General features: G+C 39.0%; 1 protein-coding gene across 1 annotated transcript; it reads right to left on the bottom strand.

Annotated features, from left to right (window-relative positions):
- Nucleotides 1-12,313: 12,313 nt before the first annotated feature.
- Nucleotides 12,314-16,505, bottom strand: LOC115908742 (stromelysin-2-like). The gene is given in 8 exon segments (XM_030957565.1): nt 12,314-12,336; nt 12,866-12,896; nt 12,898-13,028; nt 13,601-13,726; nt 15,370-15,518; nt 15,625-15,675; nt 15,677-15,846; nt 16,398-16,505. Coding segments are annotated over 8 exon segments (789 nt in total).
- Between the last annotated feature and the right edge of the window lie 728 nt (nt 16,506-17,233).

Genomic DNA, 17,233 nt, shown 5'->3' with positions numbered 1-17,233 from the left:
GCGAAAGGCTGCAGTGCTCGTGAGAGGAGGCTAGCAAGTGTGTGCTTCATTCACCAGGTGCTACAGAGGTGACACCCGGTGCTACAGAGGTGCTCTGGCGGTCTGTGAGCACCTGTGGAAACAGGGCCGAGCTCCAGGAGCGCCGCCTGCGAACAGCGCTCACGGCTGGTGATGTCGGGCTGGTTTCCAAATACCATTCAACATCTGCCAGCAGAGCCTCGACTCCGTGGATTTATCTTCCTTATTAAGCATATCCACCTAACCAACATCTGGATTCACTGCGCACGCCTTCCCGAGGTGCCTGAAATTTCCCGATATGCTTGGAAAATTGTGAAACCAACTACAAAGGCGATAGGGAAAAGTGAAAGGGAATAATCGTCTTCAGTTCTTTCAGATTTTTCCTGAGAACTTCTAACATAAACGTGGTGTTGGGAATTTATTTTTCAAAGGGAAATTGTCACTATGTTCTTAAGAGTGAAAACAACTTGAAAAATATTTATCAGAGGAAAGAACTATTTTTAATGTGGATAATTAAGGATCAGCAGTAAAGCCACAGTAGAATATTTTGCATGAACTACTACACTTATGTTTGCTGCAGCATCACGGTCTTCCCATGTTAAGCCATACATCTGAGCCAGAGAGGGTGAAGTGCCTCACCTGAGAGCTCACAGGCACGTTGTGGAGCTGTACTGTGTGAAACCTAGCTCACTTCCCTAAAGGCAGATGTGTATTTACTCTGTAAGTCTCAGCAAGAAAGTGGTGGATAGATATTTTATTCCTTTCTAATTCTAGCCTAATTAGGCCCCTCAGTCTGTATTCAGAGAAAATAGCTGCATGCATTATGCTTCCAGCATTCTCTTATGCCTTTGTTCTGCAGAGCTTCCTGTGTGGTTTTCATGACTAAGGCACCCAAGGATCAATATGCTCCTTTTTACTGTGGATTTTCTGATATGATCCTCCAAAGCTTTCTTTATGATGGCTGTAGGACTAGTATCTCCAGCTAGCCTAATTCCAGAAAAGCTTAGAAATACTAATAATCCATAAACTACTAAGTATAAGGGCCTCTGGTTACAGAGGCAAAACTTACAGTGAGAAAAACAATTTATTAAACTAAGTAATTTATTAAACTAAGATACATTTAGAGGATATATCTCTCCATATAAGATATATCCATATCTTTAACATATCTAGATCTTTCAGCTCTTGCACAACTCCAGTGACCACCAGGCTTAACCAGACTGGGAACAATTTATTTGGGAGCATCCTAATTAACATTGCTTAATTTAACTGCAGGAGAAGAGCAGTTAAGATAGATGGAACAAAGAGCAGTCATGGGATTGTGGGAGATAGGAGTGTAGCTAACCTAGAAGTGATGAGTTAACAGGCACTGAGGCACAGTTGCACAATTGCACAGGATCTTTGCTGTGTAAAGGCAGAGGTGCTGGAAGTTCTTGTGTTGATTGCTTTGCTTGTTTCGTTTTGGTGTTTGTTGTTCTGTGGGAGGTGAATTTCAGAGTGTTGGGGTAGCTGGGAGATGTTCCTACACTGTGAAAGAAACATTCTGGGAAAACTTAGTAGGAGTAATCATACACATTTGGTACATGGTGTAAATAATGATTTCCCGTACAGATTCCCACATGAAGATACGAATGGTGAGAGGACTCTCCCCCCCAGTTTTGTATGATATCCAATGGCAGGGAGCAGTGAGAATGGGTGCTGAGGGTAACCACAGGAGCTGAGCAGGGCAGGATGGTGATAGTGACAGGGTCCAACAGCAGCCCCAGTCAAGGTAATGAGCCTGATCCTGGGAGTCCAGTTGGGAAGGAACAGCAGGAAAGGGCATAGAAACAAGGCTATGTCATAAATCTAATGTCATTCCAAGGGACATGATATAAGGCTACCACTTTTATCAGTCTGGAGTTCCTTTAGCAAAACCAGTCTCTAAATCAGGGCAGCTGGGGACAGGCACAGCTCTGCTGCAGCTCAGGCTGGTACTGAAGGCTCAGGCAAGAGCTGAAATAGAGCTGCTGGGAGAATGAGCATAGACATGTGCATGGAGGTCACAGGTGAGGTTGATCAGGGCTTGTTATGACCAGTTTAGGCTTGCCAGAGCACTCAGAGCCCTGACAGGAACTGCCTGAAGGCAGTTCTTTCAGAAGTACAATCTGAACTCTTAGAGGAATGTCCTTGATTGGTGAGAGTTGTTCTTGTGTTGTTGAGGTAGATGTGTAACTCTTAGGACATTCAGACAAGGAATATAAATTAAAGCCTCACAACAGAATTATCAAAAACCTAAACACCCTAAACATAAACATCTCAGATGCATTTTATTCATGAGATGATAAAATGGCTTTGAGGAGATGGCAAAGGTAAAACAAAACAGGCCCAGTGTAGGGTTAACTCACAAGGATGATCAGTGAAAAACCATAAACACCCAGCTTGAACAAGGAAAACTATTTTTATTCACATGGTGAAACCTGGTCCTCAGGAAAGACTTACAAAGGCAAACATGGGAACCCAAAATACCAGTTCCAGTCAGTATTCAAAACTGTGCACTCAGTATTTGATCAGTAAAAGTTTTATGAGCACTGTAGTTTTCTGTACATCCCATCAGCTAGTAACCCATTGTTGTGCCATGGAAGTTCACTTCTGTAATCTCTCATCTCTCCTAGCTGACATATTTGATGAGCTGTCTTGTTCTCTTAAGGAATGTTAATTTAAGTTACAGCCAGAGCAGTCATTCCCAGGCTGTACTTGGCTTGGTGTCTGCTCTGTACAGATCCCGCTTTTAAATTAGTTTTTATTCTCCACACCTAAATGCCTTATTCCAAACATAACGGATGTCACCTTACTTCACATCCCATGTAATATTTATATTCTTAGATGTTGGAGTTAGAGCAATACTGCTAGCTTACAGCAAAGTATTTCAATCAGGAAAAGACAGGAACATGCAACATGTTTTGCTGAAATACTAGCAAGGGCAGCTTTAATCCTTGCTTCTTTGCAATGCAGACTTAACACTTGAGATTTGTAGAAGGAGAGATAACAACATAGGCTGATCAAAGTGTCAATCTCCTTCGTCAAGACTGTTAGCAAATCTGGGTTTCTTCATGCATTTTTTTTTTTAAAGTAAGGAATTAAGTTCTAAATTATATTGACACAACCACGATTAGCCATATTTTTTTCAGAAGCAGTGGCCACATGAAGCATCAGCAACTTCGTGTTCATTGCTAAACCTATCCTGATTTTCTTACCGATCTGTTGGTTTGCCTTTGCATTGTTACAATTTCATCAGCTCAAAAGAGCCTGAGCCCTAATTCTGGCCTTTGCAGGTCATGCAGGACTGCTGCTGTTGCAAGGAGTATTTAGCTCTCTTGTATTTGTACTGGAGCTGAGGCTGGCTTGTGCTCACTGACTTTTTTTAATTTTTGGTTTCTTCTTTTCTTGTGTTCGGGAAGGAGGAGGATCCTAGTGCTCTCCTTGTTTCCATTACTCATTCATCCATGCCTGTTATGAACATATTGATGTGTTAATTTTTGTGAAAAAAAATGTTCCACACAGTTATCTGACCTCATTGCAAACCTACTTGAAAATTAATGACATCAAGGCCATTTACTGAGAAAAAAAAAAAATCAAAAATTAGGCAGAAAGTGGTTTCAAATAGGGACTAGAAGAGTCTGCAGAAGACAATTCAATAAAAATTGTGCTTCCTTTATATTTGTTTCTAGTATATTCTGGAAAATAACACTTCTCCTTTTTTCCCCAGCTGAATATTATGTTGATATTGGGGAGGATTTCTACTTTTCATTTCTTGAGCAAACACACAGGTTGAGGAAACAGTAGATAGAATAAGAAAACTTATTAGTTATTATTATAAGAACTAATAACAAAGTAGTATTAAATTATGAATATGTTATTTAAAAAGAAGTGGGGCAAGCAGCTTTTGCTGATCTTGTCAGAGTCCAGAGGAGCTGGATAGTACAAATGCAAACTGCACTGACAGGTTGGCCAGGTAAACTCTTCCCTTTGGGATGGATGCTCTTAGTGGAATAAGATGAAGTCTTGCTGCTACTGCTTCTGGGCTCTATTTGCACTGATCCTGATAACAAAAATCCTGAACCCAGACTGATTAGGTCTGGTGCAATTGTTAAGCTTACTAGGAGCTGTAGTATGTGTCATCTCACAGGTTGGCGTGCCCTCGCAACAAATAAAGTAAAAAGCTATTTCAGAGTGTGGCTTGGAAACATGACTAATATTTATCTGACAGATCTTTTTGCAACAGTCCTTCTATGTTTTATCTCTTTTCTCAACACTTTGAGTGACATGAGGATGTCACACTTAGCTTTGAAGAACATGATTTTATGCACTTTTTTTCTATGCAGTGACATTTCTGGGAGAGGTGTGCCTTGAAAAATCATAGTAGAGGGCAAGGAAAGAAAACAACAGATGGTTACATTTCCAATGTAAGTCTGTAAGTCTCCTTTAGACAGTATTCTCTTTCTTTGCATTACTTGCATTGTATTATCTGATTAGCAGTCTCTTTTATTCAAATATTTCTGTTATTATTTTTATTCAAATAAAAATTAAAATAATCATAGAAAGATGGCAAATAATATTAGACTAAGCAGGAATTAAGAGTGCTGTGCCAGTTCTCATGACATAATCTACTGCAGAGACACCTGAAGCATAAAAAATTATCTTACATGCCATGTCAAAACTTACATTGTACCATGACTTTGGGAAGTTACCAATATATTTTTATAAAATACCAGTATTGTCTTGTTGAGCCCACGTGCCACAGGTTGAACTCTGCCTCCTGCCTCATCCCACTGACCCAAAGACATGGCTCATGGCCCTTACCAGCATTCTGCCCACTGTGACCCAGCCACCTCAGCACTGGGGGAGCCAGGGCTGATGGAAGGCCCAGACAATTACAAAATTTCTTTTAAAAAGCAGCTACATTAAAACTCCACAGTTAAAGCACTCAAAAATTCCCAAGATGAGGTTTTCTCTGCCAAGCCTGGCTTATTCTATCTGATCTTCACTACCATCCCAGTCTCTAATGTTCAGACTTCTCTTTTTCTATTTGAAAAAAATGATTATATAATTTTACTACCAATACATTGTTCACGGTCTTATCTAATAAGCTTCCTTTGCAGTCCTTTTGCTCCTTTTAAAAGTGTCTGCTGATTAGTAAAAGATGTAATTGTTTTTATTTTTAAATAGCTAAGCGTTCTAGATCAGCTGCAAAGCATTCTCAACTTCATACTGTATTAATTCAGAGCCTAGTACTCTGTGACAGTGTATTGCAAGGAAAGCAGCATTGAGCAGTCTGCTTCAACTACAGGGCTGCCAAGTTTTTCCTTTTTTTCCTAATTTTTTAATTTTAATGTTATTGAGTATCCTGAAATAAGATGAAATTTCTAGTGGGTTTCATATATGTTCTTGTTTGTTCTTATTTTTGTTGAGGGAAAACAGTTGAGAAAATTAATCAGTCCTGGTGTATAAAGCACAGACCAAACTCTTTCTGAAAGCAAGAGTTTGTGATTTAGCAGCTGAAAAAATCTGTAAATTATGTCTATCATAGAATTCCTTGTTTTCATAGTGGAAACTATGGTACTCTCAGAATGGATGAGTAGATTGCACTGCAATATATTTTATTCAAATAGATGTAGTGGCAACATTTTACATGTAAAGTGCAGAAGCTACAGGTGCCTGGAGGAATGTCAGTCAAGTTGACAAAAATACTCTAGACATGGGATCCTTTTTAAAAGCAAGTTCCTTGCTTTCAGTATTGATGGTCATAAAGTGCTTTCATCCACTTTAACTGATCCTTTTTTCCAGATAGTAATTATGACTGATGTCTTTTAAGCAAGAACTGCAGATATGTCTGTTGTTGCTATGAAAATGCAAGTGAACTAGGTCACTGCTGCAATATGCTGCAATGTGAGACTTCATTTTGTAAATGTTTTAGATTCCAGAGGATTTACTTCTGTTTCTGCTCAAATCTACCATAATAGTAAGACGAAATATTTATTCTGGAGTCAGTTTGGTTAGACCATCATTTTGTTTGGCAGATTGGGTCACCTTTAGGGGAATTAACAAGTTTATGAGCTGCAAACTCGCTTGGGGTTTTGATACATTGCTCATTGTGAGCACCAGGATACTGGCATACATGGGCCAATACTGTAGCAATGACACAAAGTAGCACATTATCCTCAGCCAGCCAGGGTGAAATATCAGATTTTGGTCCTGAACTGAAAAAATGTGCTGCAGGACTCAAGAAGGCAAAAACCAGTATCACAAGAAACTGTTTTCCATCAGTAATGCTTGGTACTTTGAGACAGCTTTTCCATATATCTGAACTTCTCACTGTGGTTACCTGTACATCCATCTCTTAATCTCACTTTTTTCATTTAAGTCTTTTAGTGACACAAATTCCTGGGAATCCTCTGAGGTTAAATGACAGCAGTCCTTTTTGACATCTAAAGAGGGGCTCAAAGGGTTTGGGATAACGACTGATTTCATTGGAATATGCGAGATTGAATTAACAGCTTTTCTTGCTATTTAGCTATTGATTGACAGACCACTATTCTTGCTTGCCTGACTGTATATTAGAGCCCAGTGCTCATTAATGACTGCTTTTTACTTTGCTGCTTGTTGTAGTGTTTTGCTGGCTATCATCTGGCTCTGCTGTGCCTGGGAACAGTTTGATAGCAGCAATGGAAACGTGTCTGGGCTGGCAGATGGCCTGGGCATCACTGCTGACTGTATGGCTTGCTGGACAGGCTGGAACTCCAGTGGGGACTCAAATTGAAGGGACTGTGACCTGTGGATTAATCCATTCAAGAGCAGGGCGCCCCAAAACACCTGTGGCCATGGCCAAGTCCCCAGCAGAATGTGTCTTAAAGCATCTATGGCAGTGATTATGGAAGGGATTGTGGCCGTTGCTGAAGCAGGTACACTTTGAAGCCTCTGTGGCTGTGGATGGTGCACATCAGCTTGTGAATGCACAGTTTATATCTGTCATAGACATCCTTTATGAAAAATCCTCTCCTTAGGATTTTTCCTCCTGAGAAGCTGAGGCCTCAGGAACAAAATGTAAACATTGATTATCTGCTGCTGTGGAATGCAACAGGTGGATTTTTGATTGGCCCATGTTGGATATTTCTAATTAATGGCCAATCACAGCCCAGCTAGCTCAGACAGAGAGTCGGAGACAGAGCCTTTGTTATCATTCCTTCCTATTCTATTCTTAGCTAGCCTTCTGATGAAATCCTTTCTTCTATTCTTTTAGTATAGTTTTAATGTAATATACATAATAAAGTAATAAATCTAGCCTTCTGAAACATGGAGTCAAATCCTTGTCTCTTCCCTCAACCTGAGACCCCTGTGAACACCGTCACATATATAATCTGAGACCTGGAATTAAATTTGAAGTAATTACAAATATGATACTTTTTCCTATGCTTTATAGACATAACCTAGAAATGAAATGCCAACAGGGAATAATGTAACTTTCACAGTTTGTATTTCTCTGATAGCACAAATTACCAGGTGATGTTTCTTTTTCAACTCATTAAATTACTGCTTGAAATAAATAATGCATTTCGGCACTTAAGGCTTGATTTATAAAACTTCGAGTTACTTTCATGTGGATTCAGTGCATCGTTTGCTTGGTAAAATAGAACTTTGATCTCATGAGTAATAAATGGGATTGAAGGTGTGAAAAAACTGTGATATTCTCAGAATGGATGAGTAGATTGCACTGCAATATATTTTATTCAAATAGATGTAGTGGCAACATTTTACATGTGAAGTGCAGAAGGTACAGGTGCCTGGAGGAATGTCAATAAGGTTGACAAAAATACTCTGGACACAGGATCCTTTTAAGATCAATGTGTTTGGTCTGATCAGGCACTTCACTTCCAGGGTATTCACACTGAAGTTCTTGCTAGGTGATTTTTTAAATTGTTAAATAAACTAGTGCCAAGGTACTACTTCTAGCATGTAATTAATTTGTGGGAAAGGGGTGAATATTATTTTTTATTGCTTCCTCTTCTGTAATAACAAGGAGGCCAAACAAACAGAACAGAGGGCAAATCATTTTAGGTACCATATAAACACAACGAAAGCACAGCTAACAACTAAAAGATTTACAACAGAAATTAGAACTAAGAGATAGCAGGGTAATAAAAATTTCAGGATAACAGCGTGCAAAGTACATTTAGTGATAGGTATGCTGGATTCCTAAGCACCTTTTTGTTGAAACCCAGTGTTAAGCCAGAATATGAAGATGGGCAGTGTAATGGGGGGTGGAATTTGCATGGGCTTTCCTAAAGGTTGAATGAGAGAACACAGAGAAATTATTGAGCTGATCTGGCAAGCAGCTTAGATCTGCATGGCTGGCAGACACTTCCAAATAGGTCATAGATCTCATTCCTCATTTTACATACAGGGAGTGTGTACAGAGCATCCCACATCCACATTTCTGCACTGTAGACATCATATTGTGGGAGCAAATAGCTCACTGGAAAATACTGACCATTAATTATCCATCCTCTTTTGATGGTGATTTGCAATGTGTATGAACTCTGAGCTGTTGGAACTATGGAAGTAGCCTGATAGTGATATGATACAAACATTCTGCTTCATAGCCATAGCAAACATGAATAAGAAAAGTGATTTTTTTCCTTGATCATAATTCTTATTATCAGAAAGTATTCTATACACTGCGAAATTTAGATTATATATTTTTGAATAAGGACTGGATGATCACCTAATGTTTTGGAAAATTATCTCAAGGAGAACTCTTAGTGGTTTTGTTTTATTTGCAAAGTTAAGACACACTTAAAAGAATATTGTGCCAATATTAGAGTAGTGCCAGCATTTTGACTTCTTCTCAAATTATTACCTAATTTTTTGCTCCCAGGAGGTAAAAGTTGTAATATTTTTATGCAAAGAATCAATCCTCGTTCCTATTTCTGTCAATGAAGGTAGGAATGAAGAAAATAACACAACCAGAGAGAAAAAGTTAAATTCAGCTCATTATGATTCTTTCGCACCTCTTCTACTGTTCTTTCCATCCATATTTGGAACCCCTAGAAAATATTGCAAGAATTTTGAGGCAAAAATGTCTCTGCTAAGCCAAATTACCAACAACAGCGCCATTATTATATACTTTTCTACTTCAAAGCAATGTCAGTTCATACTGCATATGCCCCCAAATATTCAAAAATAGAGCAACATTGTAAGCATTAAAGTAACACTAGGAAATCTTTTAGTGTATTTTGCAATACTTTTCCTTTTCATCCTTAACTGCTGTGGGTTGTAACCATCCTGAGAAAGAAAGGCTCTGTTAGGCATAAATACTATGGTTATAATAAGACTGATTCCCTTTAAGGAAAGATGAGATAGTACTGCTTCAGGCTGTTCCTGATCCTATGTCCAGTCACAAATGACGAGAACATTGTTCTTGATCTTTTACAAATCTCATTTTTGTAATGCACAAATTGATTTTTAATTGGGGAACAATTCATTTCCGAGTACTGGTTGAACTTGGAGTGAATTAATTGTCTAAAGTAGTCTGCATTCCGGAGCACTACCATGCAGTCCTGTAATTGAAAATAAAAGATATTTAACATTAGAGATTCAGTTTTACCTTCAGGATTTTTTTCTCAGCATTAATGGAAAGGCATTCCCATGCTCTTGGCATTCCTGTGAGTATGCTTACTCACACTGTATTCTGTAACTCATGCCTGAGCTGTGTCCATTAGTGTTGAATGCAAACTGCTTTTTTGGCACCACCTTACTTTGCTTCTAGATATCTCTGCTTTGACGGAAGAATTCATCTAGAAAAAGCCCACAGTAGTACCACAGATCACTTTCAGCCTCATTATGGCCTTTAGAACAGGGTGGTGTGCCTTGCTGTTGGGACAGTGGTTCTGTCCCAAGTGATTTCCAAGAAAAGAACTTGAAATCTTGGTATATAAGTAGATCCACGTGACCTTCTAATGCGAGGCAGTCACTGAAATGTTAGATGCACTCCTTAACCAGCCTCTGTAGACAAGGTGCTTCCTTTTCCCTACAGAAAGCCTTGCAATGTTAGCACAACTGGGTCAATTTAGATCCTACCTTTGTTATTCAGCAAAACAGTGAGACTCTACTTCCCACCATACCCTCATGCTTAGTAGCTGTTATGCTACAAAAATATACCTAAACCTTTCAAATTCCATTTATGAGTTTGGGTCACCACTGTCATTGAATACTCTGTGTTAATGAATTCCATAACTGAATTGCTTGCTGTGTAAAAATGTACCTCCTTCTTCTTTTAAAATCTTCCACAGCATTTAATTGGGAGTGTGTTGCTTTTTGAGTTGCAAGAAGTAGTGACTCTCTCACTGCCCACAGTACAGCAGCTCTGTCAGATCATTTCATGTGGCCAAGTAGAAGACCTCTAATGTTTTCTATTTTCCTGATGTGGATAGACTTTCTTATTTTTCTATATACCTGAGCAGCCTGCTGCTTCTCTCTATGATTTTTGTTTTATTGTCTGTAAACTTTAGGGCTGACGGAAAACAGTAACAATTTTCACCCCTTAATAATTTTCCTCAGCCTTGTCCAACAAAGAATGATTACCTGTAGCTCTCTGGCTTGTGGTGGCTCCTGCTGTAAAAGTAGCCAAACCAGATAATATTTTCTCTAGTGCTTTGCTAACATTTTTACTCTAATAGATGAATCCCAAATAATTCCATTGATGTCAATGGTGCTACTTCATGGAGGCATTTTTGAGAATGAAAACAGCATAATAATGCCATTAAGAGCATCCCATTTGAGGCAGGTTTTGTTGAAGATCTAATTTTATAAAAAAAAACCAAAAATATTAATATGCTTTAAATTTGATGACTAAAGATTTGGGATTAAATTTGCAGTTTGCGCTGTGAAGAAAAATTCAAGAGGACATCACTGGGGCAGGGCATACTTACACTTTTAGTAGCTCCTCTGGTCTTTTGATCACATATCTGTGAATATTTATGTGTAACACCCTTAATATGCATTGCTAAGGCTGCTGATATCATTAATTTTATTTTTTCTGAGCTCTTATTCCCTTCTTATTCTTTCTTCATTCTTCTTCTTGTGTTTGTTATTTCTTGTTATTTCCCCTTCCTTTTCTGTCTTATTGAATTGCCTTTGTCTTCACCCCTTTATTTTACCTTTTTTTCTGCATTTATCTCCCCATCCCACTGAGGGGTGGGGAGTGAGTGTGGTGTTAGGTTACCTGTTGGGTTGGACAGTGTCAGTCCTTTTTGGCAACTACAGGAGGCTTTGAGATAAAAATAAATCTGACCAGGGCATGTTAAACCAAATTTGTTATAAGTATCCATAGCATTAGTTAAATAGTCACTGGTCAGAGTGTTGGTCTATTTGGTCTGTGAGTTGCATTGTGTGAGCACCACGTTCCCTGCTGTGCTGTGCCCCCTCTGGGGGCTGGCTTAAGGTCATTCCTTGTACTGGATAACACTGGTTTAGGAGACAGGGAAGATGCTGGCAGTGACACTGAGCTGGTGTTTGTGCTCCTCATCTCTGTGCACAGTGAGCCATCTGTTGGAAACTATTAATAAATACACCTTCTACCTTGTGAATTTTGAAGATTTGAATGTCCTTGGGTTTTTTCCTTGTTTCTTTCTTTCTTTCTTTTTTTTAAAATAAATTTTAAAAAACCCAAGGGAGCTTGACTATCACAGAGGACACTGCTTCTCAAACCTGCTTCTCTGGAAAGCCAGGGAGGACACGATGATGAAAAGCTTTTCCCTTTGGGAAAATGTCCCAGCCCAGACTGAAGGAAGCACTGTGGAGACCTCCTCTATGTGTGAGCCATATGGGAAGCACACTGATTCTGAGGAGTCAATACTGTGAAGTGGCAGGACATGCATGGGAATTGAAAGCAAAGCACTGATGTAAGAACAAACCCTGTTCTGTTCTGACATCAGTCGATGCACACGGGCCCTTTAGGTGCCTATAACCCTAGTCAGAAAGATGCTTGTCTGACTGTCTATCATGCATGCAGGAGTAACTTAATGCCTCAGTGAAATGCCAGAATGAAAGAGAAAACCTTAGAAAACAGAGTATACATTTTTTTATTATTATTTTTGTTAGGTGAAATAGTGTAAAGTGCAAATAAATCAACATAAAAATTCAGGGAGAGAAAGTGCAGCCCAGGAGTTTACCATCTTAATTAGCCGGAGGATTAAAATTATTTTGGAAGACCAAAACAATGAGATGTGAATTCTTTGCTCTTCATTAAGCACTTTCTTCAAGAGTTTGATGGCTTTTTCCCTGTGGAAGAGAAACACAAACATAGAGACCCTACTGAAAATTGTCAATGCAGACAACTGTGTTTTCTTCCTAGTGTTCCTTTAGCATGCCTTGAGTGGGGCGGTGCCTAAGGAAAAGCAACCCTGACAAATTCTGTCCTGTGGGGTCAATTCTAGTTATGTTCCCCTGTTGCTGAGGAGTTTCTGCCTTTACTGAACTTGGTGAGTGGCACAGTACGTCTCCTCTCCTGCCAGGAGCACCACTCACTGGAAGAGCTCATTTGCAGAGCAAGGGCCACAGGATTTGCTTGGCAGAATGCAGGAGTGTGGGAGGACAGAGCAGCAGGCCATGCACTGCTGCTTTGTCACCTCTTGGTTGCAGTGGGAACAGGCTACAGAGGCAACATAGTGAGTTGACAGAGTAAGCAGGAGTTGGTTTTCCCAAGTTTGTTCACTTTCTTTCTTTTTTGGTAATATGATGAGGCCCTTGCAATCAGGGAAAATGAAAGCTGTACCCCAGTGATTAAAAATCAAATTAATCATGAGTTTACCGTATAACTTCTGAATTCTTCGCTTGTCCTCTGCTGGAGGTTTTGAAAGTTTTTGGGTTCTGATACGAGTAGTAAGCGTACATCAGATCTCCATGGACATTGGAATGAGTAAGTCCCAATGAATGGCCAAATTCATGAGGAGCAACAAGGAACAAGTTGATATCTGCAAAATAGAAGCACGTAAATGGATGTTAAAGTTACGAAATACAATTGAATTACAATTTACTTTTTACAATTGATCTACAATTGATTTTTGAAATTCAGTTAATTGAAAGTGCAGGAGAATTTGTATATTTTGATCCATCTTGAAATGAAACCCCAGGCTTTTGATTCATATTGCTGAGCTTTCTTTTATTACTGTAATATTTTATAAAAAATCTACTGATTCCTTGCATATGCCTCTAGAGACTCCGAGTCTCTTTTGGACTCTGCTTTTGGTCGACCACATTCCTAGAAACAAGTCAATTTACCTGTTCACAATTTATGTAGGAATCAAAGGCTCACAATCCTTGTTTAGCCTGCAAATAGTGCTTTAAATGATGGTCAGAAGAGGCATTATGTAGGTGTTCATGGTAATGAAGCCCTAGTAGTTATAATGGTAGTTGAAAAGGATAGAAATGTTAGTACTGAAGTAGCACTGAAGGTGAAGAGGAATTGAAAGTATTTCCTGTGGCTGTGTTCTTCCAACATGTACAATATTTGCCTTTCCCTTTCATCTACACATGTGAGATTTACCTTGATTGACATCTGACCATTTTTCATCATCATCAAAATGAGTATCTCAGCTACAGCTTTTTCCAGGTAGAAAAGCATGGGCCAGTACTCTACCTCTTCCATCGAAAGGAGATCCATCACCATGCTCTGCGTTTGAAATAAATCAATGTCATCAGATGAGATCAGTTGTCATATTTAACTTTAGCAAGTAGAAGCATGCTCTTGGTTTATGCTAGTTTTGCTGGCTACCAATTGTTAAAAAAATCTTACAATGGCAGCAAGGTTGTGAAAATGAGAAGAGAAGCTTAGGGAAACACTCTCCAAATTCCTCGCTTAAGTTCAAATCTTGTATTTGATAGTTTGGTTTACTGCATGTTTCAGGAAGAGCTGAGTATTTTTCCCTGAGCTTTTGTCAGAAGTGTGGTCCTGAGGTCACAATCAGGGATGATTTCAGAATAAATACTTAATGCTTGACAAGACTGTTGTTAATATCTTGTTGTTAATATCTGTTGTGAATATGTTTGATGCTGAAAAGTGCTGGGCAATATTAGTTGTAGACATTATCAATTGCACTGATTTTAGTATGGATGGTGATTTTGGATAGATAACCATGTTTCTGTAGAGATAAGTTCATTTATTCCCAGCCTTGAGGTCTGGTCTATTATCTGCTTCTGTCATAGTGCAGGTGGAATTTTCTCTTTCCTACCTCGAGAGCAAGAGCTGGATCAGAGTTGAACCAACTTGGAAAATTTCCCTCTCCCTCATAGTGAGTCTCTGACTTTACTGAGGAGTAGTTGGGAAATGAGATGCCATCCTGTGTCCTTTCTCCCAGACCATGTGGATGGCCCTTAGGGCACGACTAACACAGGCAGTAGAGACTTAATCCTAGTGTGTGACATGGAATTAAAACCCATTCCAGATTGAAGGATCACTTCTGCCTTTGACTGGGACGTGAGGTCACCTCTTTATGGCACCCTAATGTTCTTGCCATCAGTGACACACAGGCTTTGCACATTTTGGTGCTCATCTGCTTGCAGGCCAGATGCCTGATCTGCACTACCAGTCAGTGGTGCTCTAATGAGTATTGTCAATGGATCTAGAGAGCAAGCCAGACAAGCTTAAAGTAGGCATTTAGTGAGTCTAAGCTGTCAGTTTACATGCCAGGCACATGTTCAAGGTACATCCATAGACTACTCCAGATCACAGATGGATTTCTGAAGTGACTTCTGTTCACCCCACTTACCACACTTTGGCTGCTGCACCTTGGTGCAGTCTTGGGATGCAAGATACCATTCCTTCTAGAAACAAATCAACCAGAAGAGACTTTCTATGGCCAAACATAATGCACCCCAGCTGCCAAAGTGTGCTTATTCTGGGAACCAGGCTGGGTCTAGGCCTGAGTAAACCTGCCTTAAGCTGCTTGAATGCAGCCTAAGGAGGCTGGATCTTCAGAAGCTGCTAATTTGCTCTACAGAGCTCTTCTCTGTAGTTTGCACATTTTTATCAAGGCAAAAACACCTTGAACATCTAAGTTTAAGTGTCTCATTCTGGGGCCAAATTCTCCCTTCATTTCACATCTGTGACTCTGAAAGGATTTTTATAACTCTTTTATATGAGTAAAACTGAATAATAACATAAATGTTTATTGACATGATATAGAGTAGGTAAAATTTGTGGAGACTTTGATTTAATTCCAAACTCTTTGTTCTTCCTTAAAGCTATGGCTATAAAAATACATGCTTTGAGTAAAATATGGACCATTGTATGTTAAAAAGGACAGGTATTCTCACCACGACGTGCAAATCTAATCTCAATGTCTGCCAGGCCCGTGTCAACTTTTCGGAATTGCAGTGGAGTCACATCACTCCATACCATCAAGGCCCTCCTAACTGCATCATCCACTTTCCGTCTGGGTAGATCAGATGTATAACTGAGAATCCTGTCAGCAAAGAAAAACAGGTTAATTTCATTCAGGCTGTGAAGGAAACCCACCTAGTCAAATACAGAGCAATTCCCTTCCCCAGAAAACCTGAAACATCACTTACTTGTAAGGTAAATGTGTCTTTTCCCATTTTCGAGTTCCAGCAGATGTTGGATTCTCCTGTATCAGGCATTCCACATCTGGGCATTGTCATCATTTCTTCAGTTTCTGTGTCTAATTTTCCAGTTACAGTCAGGTGGAAAAACTTCTGCATTTCTTTAATCCTTTCTTCTGTGCTTAGGCTTTGTGTTTCTGGCAAAATTGGGAAGCATTTATCAAGATATCCCTGGAATAAGAGAGGGAAAATAAATATTAATATGTATATCTGTGATATTTTGGTAATTGCATTTTACATTTGTTTGAATTATTTCATCATCCTGCATCATTCATGTCTGCTTTTAGTTGTATCTTTCCATTTCAATTTACCAAATTCTGCTCTCTCAGTAATAGAGATCAGCATATATAATAGAGATCAGCATATATAAAAAAGAATCGTAACAACAATGAGACACTGTAAGTAAGAAATCCTGTCAAGTTACCACAATTTACTGAGCATTCAAATCTACAGCCTTCTAAAACAGCACACATAAAATTTTGGACTCCTTTTAAAAATTACATGCTCCCCTTTATTTACCAATTGGAACTTTGTCTCTTTTTAAGGTTAGCCTTAAAATGTTTAAACTAGTCAGCAAGTTTAAACTGTTTTATATCACGTCTGCAAAAACTGTTGTTGTAATGCAAGACAAGGATAATACAAACAGGTAGGAAAGGAATGTAGAAATTGAATCAAAATCCGATTACTCATAATGTAGTATTGTTTCCCCCCATATAACATACCTTTACTTTCTCAAGGTCTATGCTGCTCCATGATTCTGGTCTTGGTAGTAGTGGAAAAGCAGGAGTCTCAGGCAGGAAGATGAGAGCACAAAGCAGGAGGTAGTGCATGGTGCCCATCTTGATGAGGAGCCTTGCTGCAGCAGAAAGAGTTTGACTTTCTGTCTCCCAAGACCAGAGCTAAAACCCTTATATAGATCCTGATAGCTCCAAGCAGCAGTTACGCATGTGACTCACTTTTAAAATTCTAGTTATGAATTTGTTTCACCAGTTCCCTTGAATATGCTTTCCATGAATTTCTTGCTATGTAAAAACACATCCTTCTTCTTTTAAAATCTTCCACTGCATTTAATTGGGAGTGTGTTGCTGTTTGAGTTGCAAGAAATAGTGACTCTCTCACTGCCCACAGTACAGCAGCTCTGTCAGATCATTTCATGTGGCCAAGTAGAAGACCTCTAATGTTTTCTATTTTCCTGATGTGGATAGACTTTCTTATTTTTCTATATACCTGAGCAGCCTGCTGCTTCTCTCTATGATTTTTGTTTTATTGTCTGTAAACTTTAGGGCTGACAGAAAACAGTAACAATATTTACCCCTTAATATTTTCTCAAGTGCTTTGCTAACATTTTTACTCTAATAGATGAATCCCAAATAATTCCATTGATTTCAGCGGAGCTACTTCATACTGGCATTGCTGAAACTGAAAACATCATCATGATGCCATTAAGAGCATCCCGTGTGAGGCAGGTTTTGTTGAAGATCTAATTTTATAAAAACAAAAAAGGAAAAGGCATCTTCAAATGCTTTAAATTTGAAGATTAAAGATTTGGGATTAAATT

The sequence above is a fragment of the Camarhynchus parvulus genome, chromosome 1 (assembly GCF_901933205.1).
Source record: "Camarhynchus parvulus chromosome 1, STF_HiC, whole genome shotgun sequence".
In the NCBI taxonomy this organism is placed as follows: domain Eukaryota; kingdom Metazoa; phylum Chordata; class Aves; order Passeriformes; family Thraupidae; genus Camarhynchus; species Camarhynchus parvulus.
Note: the sequence above shows the minus strand (reverse complement) of the source record. Positions and strands in the feature narration are given on the sequence as shown.